The sequence below is a fragment of the Caloenas nicobarica genome, chromosome Z (assembly GCF_036013445.1).
Source record: "Caloenas nicobarica isolate bCalNic1 chromosome Z, bCalNic1.hap1, whole genome shotgun sequence".
Lineage (NCBI taxonomy): Eukaryota > Metazoa > Chordata > Aves > Columbiformes > Columbidae > Caloenas > Caloenas nicobarica.
The window spans coordinates 66,142,051-66,153,301 of NC_088284.1; the positions used below are offsets into that span (position 1 = coordinate 66,142,051).

Consider the following 11,251-nt stretch of genomic DNA (forward strand, 5'->3'; position numbering starts at 1 on the left):
TGTTTTTTAATTGTTTGCTTCTCATTTGCTAAATTTCAAACACATTTTTAAAGGGAAAATGAAGAACTAATAGAATTTAGTTTGTGCAAATTGCTGTATATTCCCTGATGATTGCAGTAGCACGCAGCAGAATAGATACGGCAATTATTTTCACATTCTTTACTAATAGCAGCTATTATGGCTGTTTGTCTCTCTTCATCCGTGTCTGCCAGGCTCTCTAGTTTTGCACATCATTGCTGGCATCCCCTGCTTGGGAGTCACAGCTCCTTCTGATTTCTCATATTTTTAGGTTTTCAGACCCCTTGTATTCCTTGAAATTGTGTTTAGTTTGCTTTGGTTTGGTTTTCCAACAACCTACACCTCAAGCCAGGAGTGTATTTTTGAGCTTCTTGCTTTTGTTTTCATGCAGGTGAGGTAAACCAGAGTGGTAACTTTTGAGGCCCTCAAGTTAATCTTGGAGGAAATCTCAGAAGGCAGATAATTCTTATTGAAGTTTATGGACTTGAGTAGGTGTATGCAGTCCATAGTTTCATTAAGAAAATCTTTCATTGGATAAAAAAGTCTGTGAAATTTTAAAGAATTTTTACATTTGTTACTGTCATCAGTCTCAGAGATAAAAACAGGGAGACCTAGACTTGCATTAGAGCTATTTTTGTATTCAGTCTAGAGTCTCTTGACAGCAGCACTGCAGCAAATACAGATAATTATTTTCTAGTGTGTTTGTTTCGCCAGAGTGAGTAATGAATGGACAGCAAGGGCTGTGGAAGAGGGTGTCTTGACACAGCATAGATCCTCAAGTTCAGCTGTGTTACAAGGCATAAACTCTGGGGCTGCAGAAGTGTAAAATCCTTGTTGCCCTTTCACACAGTGTGTCATGTTCTGTTTCTTTCCTAAACTTGAGACTTAAAATGTTAACTGAAATTTCCATGACTCAGTTTCATTCTACAGTGATTTGGAACGAAGTGATTTTTGGGATAAACTGGACATCTTTTCTTTCAGGACCAGCACTTGCAGATGTGGGAGAAGCCATGAAGGAGCTTTCTGAGGTCAAGGATTCTTTAGACATGGAAGTGAAACAAAACTTCATTGACCCACTTCAGAATCTCCATGACAAAGATCTGAGAGAAATACAGGTATTGCCTTCACTGTGGCATTTTAATAATGCCCAATCTGCAGACTCTGTATATGTTAAAAATTCATGTTAGTTGTTTAGTTTTAAATGTTCTTTGAGATTCACAAATGAACTGATCTTAGGCTCTTTTGGCTTGAGTTTTGCTTTTCAGTTCTGTCTCTCTTGATGATTTAGAATGGGACGGATCAAAATTCTAACGTTTTTTGATGGTAGTATGTCAAGCTCATGCAAGCATGAACACAGCACTCTAACCTTACCATATGAAAGCTCATTTCACTAAATAAATAAACAGATGTTTAAATTTAGTTTTCTACTGTATGACATGTCAGTTGCCTATAGACTGGCATTACTCTTTTGTCTGTATGAAGACTGTGTCTGAAATATTCCCAGGGATTTAGGACACAAACACTGTTTGCTTGCATAATTACGTAATTAGTAATCCAAGAACCAGACAGCATTGACAGAGAAAAATCTGTTTGCCCACATACTGTGGACGTGACCTAACTTTATAATCGTGGAAGTAAATGTGCCTCCCAAATTCAGCAAATGCTTGTCTGTATATGTAACTGTTCTGAGCTCAGTAAGCCTTTCATATTGTTAAATTTATGTGGAAGAAAGATGTCTTAGGCAGTTGGATATAATTTGCAAAGTTGACAAAGTTATGTATGTTAGAATAGATGACAAATTGATGCTTCTGAGGGAAACTAAACACCTAAAGTATTCATGCTTGTGCTGGTAGCATTAACTTTTTTCCAGCTTGATGTAGCACCTGCTAAACAGACTGACGTCAATGTTACATCAGGTAACAAACTAGAAAATCTGTAATAAAAGATAAATTAAGATCCTTTGGTGATCTGAAGGAAATGATAAAAATATTTTCTGTGTTGTTTTGTTTATGAGAACTGTTACACAGGCAAAAATGTACTAGCTTGTGCTTTTAGTAGAGTTCTCTTAAACATCTAGGGAAAAGTGGTAGTGTTCAGGTAATTCTGCATCAGAGTTAAAAAGCTAGAAACTCGCTTGTCATCTATACAGGTGGCAATTGCAGTTATCCATTCCGGTTTTCAGTGTTGAAGGTCTGCCATTTAGACAGCAGCACATCATGGCTTCTTAAATGACATGTAAAACCACCTACCTCGTTCTTCTGTATTTCTCCTCTCTGGGGAAAGGTTGATATACAGGAAACAGCACATGCTTGCAAATATACAGGGACTACCAGATTGCAATGCGATATAAGGACAGTTGGGGAACATCCTTTATTCTGTGCTTGAGTTCGCATTTTTCGTTTTTAGCATCACCTAAAGAAAATGGAGGGTCGACGCCTGGATTTTGATTACAAAAAGAAAAGACAGGGCAAGCTCCCCGATGAAGAACTTCGCCAAGCTCTGGAGAAATTTGATGAATCAAAAGAAATTGCTGAGTCAAGCATGTTCAACCTTCTGGAGATGGATGTGAGTTATCCCTTCTTAATCTTGGAGCAGAATCTTAAAAATGGAAAGATACTGGTTCAGCAGTGAAGGCAGTCTAAGGTAGTCTAAAACTTGAAAGCCCCATTAACTCCATGACACCACAGACTCCTGTCACTGTACAATGGGCAAGCACTTGCCTCATTGGTGGTCTCAGTGAGTCTCAGAATCTGTTGGAATGTACAGCATACACACATAGGACTAATTTTATAGGTATTTTATAGGTAACTAAGCTAAAGAACATAAATTCTTTGTAACATCGTTGTGCTTACTAATTGTATAGTGTTACTTACAAAACAAAATATCTTCCTTCTTAGAATTATGTAAAAGTAATCATGACGTCTACTTAGCTGTCGTATTAGGGTTTGAGCTGAGGCTTTTGCTCAAGCGTGTGGGCTGCTGAGAGGATTGATGAAGATCAGAGATGATGAACTCATAACCCCGTGGTGTCTGCTGTAGACAGATGCAATAGTGAATAGGAAAGCCAAAGTTAATGTGACTGCTCAAATCTGACTCTGCATCATATTTGTTGTTCACAGACTGGTTTAGGATTGAACATCTGTATTTTTTTAATATTCTATTTACAATTAATGTTGAAACTGTAAAATTAAGAGAAAAGAAAAAATTATCTCTTTTGGAGGGAAAAAAACATTTTAGCTGACGTCTCTCTTATAGATTTTGTGGTCAAAGAAAACTCGGTTTAAATATTCCTGTTGAAGTAAATTACTAGATTTGTCCAAAGTTTAAATACACACCTAATTTAATTCTTCGTTTTGTTACCAGATTGCTGTAGAGGGGCCATAACAATCCGGAAAATATTTGCATGTTAGAAATTAAATATAGCTGTGCTGAAATTGAAGAAGTATAACAAGTTTGTAAATTCAGTCCTTGTAGTAACATCCAATGCCATGTGGCTATAGAGTGCTGGCCTGCATTACACCGTTGCAGCATTGTCTGTTACGGGAACTGCTAGCAATTGCATTGCCCACACAAGAGTTCTGAATATTTATTCCCTCATGAAGTAGAATGCTATCTGCCTTCAATACAAATATTTTGCGTCCAGGAGTATGTAGTATCTTCCTGTTTTGGTCTGCCTCACAGGACAGAGTACAACAGAAGCATGACCATAGTGCCTCTTGTTTTGTGCCTCCCAAAGGCAGGATGGGAGAAGGTGTATTGTGCTCTCATTACAGTCTCGTTGTTACTTTCATAGTGTTTGCTGGACGAGGTAGGTCTGTAGGCTGCTGTTCATGCAAATCAGCCATGGAGATGATCAACGGAGAAGAGTTGCTGTTACCATTCCAGATCAGGTCATAACCATACATGGTAATGAATAAAGACTGATATGTAACTTATTTACGAACTACAAAGATGAATCAAGTTTTTAGAGAGATAAGTAAAACTGCCTTTGCAGTGTCAGAGTGGCAGTGGTCTTTACTCGCTATTGCTGAGCTGTTAGTACTTGCCTACGATCTGATGTTTTAATGTCAATCCTCAGATTGAACAAGTGAGCCAGCTTTCTGCTCTTGTGCAAGCCCAGCTGGAGTACCACAAGCAGGCCACACAGATCCTACAGCGAGTTACTTCTAAGCTGGAAGATAGGTAACACACTTTTTCTAAGTTTGTTGAATTGGTTTTTTGTTGTTTTTTTTTATTTGGTTGGTTTTTGTTTTACAGAGGCAGAAAACCTAAGAGTGGAATAATGCAATGCTGTTATCTTTTGCAACATGGTAGTTGTATTTTTATGAAAACAAGGTCCCTTTCATGAGGCAATTGCGAGTTGAGTTTTATGTGTTTTGGAGGCACTTCTGAGTATGGCTGAATGAGAACTGAGTTCAGGAATGCATCTCAGCTCAGTAAAGCTGTTAAATGTGATTTAATTGCAAGCATTTATAAATATTGGAAGTCAGTGGGACTTAGAACTTCGGATTCCTTACCATTCCTGTATGTATTCACAAAGTAGTCTTTCTGAGATACAATGTTAATGGTTGCTAATGAAAAACAGTATCTTGTTACATTCTTATCTACCTGACGATCTTAATGAGCCAGGTAGTGAGACCCCCATCATTTGCCACCTTATTAATACTCCTTTTTTCCAGCTTATTATCAGATCAAACTTGATACAAGACTTAACTGAATTTACCTCTTCCATTCATTTTTCTGTAACTGTGAATTCTCTCTTGGAATTGATACAATATATCTTTAATAGAATTTTAGAATTTTTAGTTTAGAATTTTTGTTTCTATCAACACAAAACAGATTGTACCTCCTTGAAATGTGTGAAATAATGTTTGTAAAAGTTTATCAGCTTCCCACACACACATCCTTCTTCAAGAAAACTTAACATACAGGAAAGATTTCTTCAGTCCACATGGTTCTGGAGTAATACCCAAGAACAGATAATGCTCACATACTGTGTAAAGGCAGCTTTTTAAATTGTGCTTGATTCTTTGCTCTTTTTTGATGTCATTAGGATAGATCTAGTTTCTGGTTCTGCTGGGTCTGTTTATTTTCTTAGAGCACACAGTCTGTAAGCTTCATTCAGTTCTATCTTAAAATTTTTCTGCGATTAGGAGCAGCACTTATTTTGATAGTATGCTGCACAGCGGGCTGTTTCTGGATACAGTTTGCAGTACTGTCTAAACAGCTAACGGAATGATTTTCAGACCTTCAAAATGAATACTTCAATTCAGTTACTTTACAGAAGTATTAAAAAAACCTCAGGAGCAGGTGGATTTTTCTGTAGTCCATAAGTTACACCATAGAGTGAACATACCTCTCTCTGCAACAGATTTCTTGTATCTGTTCAGATAATCCTTTGTCCCTTTGAAACTTCTGCTAAATGGTCCATATCTTTGCTTTAAGTTTCAGCTCTGAATGGTTTCAGCTTTTCAAGAACCTTGCTTCAGACTGCTCTTATAGATCTGCTGAAGTAAATCTTTTCATATACTGACTGTGCATCCCTAATTGTAAAAAGTCTGCTGGCTATATCATCCTTTGTCCAAACAACTGGACACAAATTCAAGTACCATGATATGCTCCTTCTAGGGATTAAGCAGGGACATAGAGCTATTACTATTTGAACTACATGTCTTTTGCCACTGTTGAAATGCAGGTGGCAAAGAATGCATGGCCCTGGATTTTGGGGTTTGTTTTTTTGACCATATGGACGAGAAAATAAATAATGCTTTACTTTTAGGATGAGCAAATTTGTTACTGTTCACTCTCAGTGGTGTCTACAGAACACACTGCCTGTTTTCTAGATGGTTTTTAAAAGATGTGAATGTAACTTGATCTTGCTGTTGTTTGGCATGGACAATGTCACCTAACTGCTAAGACTGTCCTATTTAAAACATTGCCCAAATATTTTTTTTAAAAAGATGAATTAGATTGCAAACCCCATGAAAAATTTAAAAATGCACTCAATTCTTATTTCTGGTCCCTTTAGATTAGTCTTCAAAACTTTCTTCAGGGACTGCAAGTGCAAGAATTTTCATTTTTCTTCTACACATTAACAGAAGGCATAAACTTTCTTAAAATACCGTGGTTCCAGGAACTGGGACTTTAGAAACTTAGCAAACATTGACAGACTTGCAATAAAATTAATAAAAACTGGAAGGTCAACAAAGGCTTTTCCTTTTAAACTCTCTTTTTCATCAAGCAAAAGGAGGCTGCAGTTTTCAAGACAGGGTATCGTGACAGAGCAGCTGGGAAGCAGGAAGGGTTTCCTTGGAGATGTTTCTTTTCTTAAGAAACATGGCTCATGCTGGGCTTTTGGGTAATTTATAGCAAGTCACTAGAACTGTCACCTTCTAGTTCATCATCTATAAAAAATGGTGTTTGTTTGATGGAAGTATCAAGTGTAATAGAACTTGCTTAAGTGTTTATTGCTTCAAAACTTTCCTGTTTTGAAAAAGTAACTTCTGTTAATGAAACACAGCAAAGCCTTTTTATTTAAGTTTATTTTTACAGGTTAATTGATTTATGTTTTTAGTAGGCTTATGGTTTTGTTTATGAAGAAGAAAAGCAGTCTCTGGGGACTAATATTGATAATATTTTGGATAGTGAGGAAAACCCATGTTATCAGGACCAAAACTGGTTAAGTTAGAATGAGATCTTATCAACAGATAAATCAAAATGTTCTATTAACAGCAAGTGTATGCAGTTGTTTTGCATATGCTCCTCTGATTCTGTCATCATCCCTTCCCTGGATTTTACCCTGGAATCTGAAAACGCACCCTTTCCTGGAAATTCTAGATTGCTCAATTAGAAGAATAAGTTGAAATGAATGGTGGATAGTATTTTTGTTTTAAGAGTCAGGAAAACTGGAGTTGTGTACCTTTGTGAAACAAGTATTACAAATTAAAAATGAGTTAAGTCTGCAACTGAAGTCAGTACATTCCCACACAGTCTCCTCACAAAATGACAAGAGTTGGCATCAACCAATTGAACAGTTAAGGCTTGCCAGGGATGGAAGCAAAAATCTTGCTAAAAATGGGGGTAGAGACATTTGCAGAGCCCTTCTGTAAGCATTGCTAATCATGTAACAAGTTTTTCTCTGTTAGAAGCTCTTTGTTACTGTTAGACGAAAGGAAGCCAGACAAAATGCTAGGTTCATAGAGGGAAAGAAAATTAACAACCACATGGTGTAGTCACATCAGGTGGATCTTGGTAATTTAAACTAGCGTTGTAAACAAAAAATTACTCCAAATGCCAAAACTTGTTTAGTCTGGATGATTGGTGGATGGGAACTTCAGCTATGAAAATAAAGATGTTTGGTGCATCTCATCTGTTAACAAGAAGCTAACTCTTGACATTTAACTTCGTGTTTTGGCAGAATAAAAGAGGCTTCATCTCAGCCCAGGAGAGAATACCAGCCCAAGCCCCGTATGAGCCTGGATTTCACAACTGGTGACAATACTCAGCACAATGGAGGAATATCCCATGCCACCACACCCAAACCATCAGGTAATGGCAGTAGCAAAGTGAGAAGAAAAGCCGACTCTGTCTGAAGTTTTGCTACACTGCAGAGGTTCTGTGCTTGCTTCTGGGGATTAGTTCTTCCATAATGAGGGGAAATGAGAATGAGGATAATATAGGGGAGAACTGTTTGAACTGTTGTTTCTTTGTCAAGTGTTCACATCCCCAGACAGACGAACAGGGATGGATCATCCGTTGCTTTAAATGTGTCTTTGGGTCAAAAATTTCCTTAATCCCAATCAGGGTTTCTTTTCTTCCCATCACATCCTGATGTAAGTCTTTTGTGATCTTCCAGATACAGTCAGCAGCATCTCCATTTGGTACTTGAATCTGGGAATTGTCTTGCATAACCTTGCAAACTGCTACTAGTCTCACTATGCTAGTGAGGAGGGGGATACAATGGAGCAGGAGTGTGGCTTGAGTCTTGTATGCTAAATTTTCCCTCATGCCACCAGTAATTTTCTTCTTCACCTCTTTTTTGTAGCGTCATGAAAACTTGTCTGTGCTAAGGCAGTGCAGAGTGGTATTTCTCTGTCTCTTCAGCATTCGTGTTTTCCTCTTCAGAGAGCAGTATTTAGTATTTTGGGTTCTTTCTTTTGAAGTGTTAATAAGTTTGAGAGAAACACCTTCTTCTTTGACAATTAATAAATTTATGTTTGGCTTGCTTCATTCAAAGCTCCAATCTTCTGCGTTCACTAGAGTTTATTTGCTAAGTCTCCTAAATTTCAGCTGATAGCAATAAAGATACCAAACATGCATTGTAAGGCTTGCTTGTGCCAGCAAAACAGTCTTCATGACAAATAAAGCAAAATACATTGTGAGTGATATGTACAGAAATGGAATAAGATTTCACTACAGAACTTAATAAATTTAATCTGGTATTTGAAAAAATTGCTCTTTTGACATCTATAGAAATAGAATATTTTTGTCCTAAAATAGCTTAAGCATGGGCCTTCTAGCTATACTGAGTTGTTGAAATGAATATGCAAAAAGTTTGAATCTGAACCTTATTCATCGTGAAGCCAGTACATGTGAAAAAGCTGAAATATGCGTGCTTAGAAGTGCCATTATGGTGCAGTGACATGTGTTGCTTCATTCTGACCACTGAAAGTGCATGAACTTTTACTATGGAAAGTCAGGTAACAATATAAGATTCCTTACAATTTAGTGCTGCTAAATCCTAAATATTTTGACCAGTAATAATTTTGGTTTAGGTAGGCTTGAAGCTATAGAGACTTCAGGGCAAGGGGGTGCAAATTATGGGGGATGGCAGGAACATTTGTTAATTTCATATAATGTATGAAAATCAAATGTAACTAATGACTTATAATAATATGCATTAGCTATTGTAAAAGGTTTATGGTCAGATATTTGTGAACTAGCATACTAGAAAGCTTTCAATTTCAAATTTGTTCTGAGTCTATCCTGGTGGCCCTGCAATCAAGTGTTTTATGGTAATGGGGAGAAAATGTCTTTGGAAACCTCATATTAAAATTCAGAGGATTAGGAGCATATACAGTGGTTTATAGTGTAGCTGTGCCAGTGCAGTTTCCAAATAAAGGACAAAAATACAGCTAGATCTTCACTGTTGTTTTAAGCTACCTCACACTACCTATGTGAAGTAAATAGATAAAGCATCTCTGTGCCAGTAAAGCTGGAAATACATTGGGGATGTTGCTTAATTTTTCGTGTTTTGTAGACTGACAAAAATTAGATTCCGAACTGATCATAGCCATGCTTTTAGGTGTGGGCTTGGCTGTAGCTTTGTTCTTTTAGGATTCTCAGACATTTAGTAGTAGTCACATACAAAAACCGAAGGCTGCCAAAAGCCGATAGCTGTCTTCTGATGAAGTTTAGCAGTCCAAATTCAAATGTTCTCAAAGAACTGTCATCAGCATATGAGTGATACCAGAAACAGCAAAATCTGTAGTAGGTACAATGGTAAAAAGGATGCTGTAACTGTTGAGATTTTTAAGCACTTGTTTCTTTGTGTTCTTCATAGGTGTTCACATGGATCAGCCGTGCTGCCGAGCTCTATATGACTTTGAACCAGAAAATGAAGGAGAGCTGGGATTTAAAGAGGGTGATATCATTACCCTTACTAACCAGATTGATGAAAACTGGTATGAGGGAATGCTTCATGGCCAGTCAGGTTTCTTCCCCATCAATTATGTCGATATTCTAGTTCCATTACCCAATTAGGATGGCTGATCCACCACCTCTGAGCCAGATAGTTGTGTCAGTACCACTGCTTTCAAAATGCTGCTTCTTACACCTTACAAGTGCAAACTGCAGTGGTTAGAGTAATTGATTCCCACTGAGCATCTTTGGTTTACCTGTTTTCATACTGCGTGGTGGTGATATGTGGTATCTTCTGAGCCAGCATAGTGTGGGTTAGTTTGTTGGCCATGCTGGTGGTAGCCAGAGCCATTACTGAGATGAAGATGGGAAGATGATCGCAAGCAAAGCAGGTAACTCAATGAAGTAGCAGGAAGTGAAGGTGATATTAGGAAGATAATGCCTATCACCACTGTATTACTTTTCAGTCTTAGTTCTTTATAAAAAGAGGGAAAAGTTCTTGCCATTCCATCTTTCACTTCCTAATGATACAGTTCATACAGGTCTAACATTGACTAACCAGAATTGTATCTTCCAACCGAACTGGCTTGCTCTCATAGAGACAACGTAAATGTAGACCCTCTGGTTTCTCAGAAAGCAAACAACTGTATTGTGTGTCCTGCTGCTCTCTGCTCATTTTTATATCTTAGTTATTGTTAAAAAGGCTTATTTCCATCCAGAGGTAAACTGTAAACCATAAAATGGGGATTGCTATAGTAAAAAGCTTGGACCACAATGACCTGAATTTGCCCTTCAGGAACTTTGAGCATGCTCAACAAAATGCCAGTAAGAGGGCAAGATGGGGAATAAAACTGGCATTTGTTAACTGTTTCTTGTCAAGTCTTTGCACAAAATCATGCTGCTTAAGCACCAGATATCCTTTGTAAACTCATTCACCGAGGAATACAATAACCAACCAAACACAACCCTCACTTCATTTGTTTCTGTCTACCATGTGTTCTTCAAACATTTGTGCATATTCTGCCCTCAATGAGGACTAAATAAAACTTATCTTTTTGTGTTGAGCAATTAAAAGACATGTGGCTGTATATGCAAAAACATTTCCCATATGTTTAGTTGGTTCTCTTGTGTTCCTCCTTCCTGCACTTTGTGTGTACAGTGCTGTGCCTAGCTTCTTGGCATTCTTTTGGTAACAGTTGCAGAAGTTCTGTTAGTTTAGTTATCCAGAGTTCTATTTATCTAAATTGTACAGACTCTTTCAGAGATTTAATGTGCTGCTTCGAATGTGCCACTTCCAGTACTGGATGATGTGAAATGAAGACAATTCCCTACTGCTTAATGTATAAACTATATCATGGAAAGTATTGATATTTCAAATAAATGCTGAGACAATAACTACAAAAATCTTGTGGATTATTACTTTGTTGCTTTCAAATCTGTTATGCTAAGTTCACCTAAGAAGAATTTTATTTCAGAAAGCATATTCCTCTTTTCCTGCAAATGTGAAAAATACTTTTTTGTCATTATCATATTGCTTCAGCCAGTTAAACCTCATACATATAAATGGCCCACATAAACAGGATGAACTGAACAC

The 11,251-nt window shown here is 37.4% G+C and overlaps 1 protein-coding gene across 1 annotated transcript in view; it reads left to right on the top strand.

Annotated features, from left to right (window-relative positions):
* Window positions 1–10,722, top strand: part of SH3GL2 (SH3 domain containing GRB2 like 2, endophilin A1) — a 103,880-nt gene extending 93,158 nt beyond the window's left edge. The window contains exons 5-9 of the mRNA XM_065656599.1: window positions 1,000–1,133; window positions 2,425–2,583; window positions 4,097–4,200; window positions 7,436–7,566; window positions 9,581–10,722. Coding sequence (XP_065512671.1) covers window positions 1,000–1,133; window positions 2,425–2,583; window positions 4,097–4,200; window positions 7,436–7,566; window positions 9,581–9,780 — 728 coding nt within the window. The 3' untranslated portion in view covers window positions 9,781–10,722. The remainder of the gene's footprint in view (window positions 1–999; window positions 1,134–2,424; window positions 2,584–4,096; window positions 4,201–7,435; window positions 7,567–9,580) is intronic.
* The last annotated feature ends 529 nt before the right edge of the window (window positions 10,723–11,251 follow it).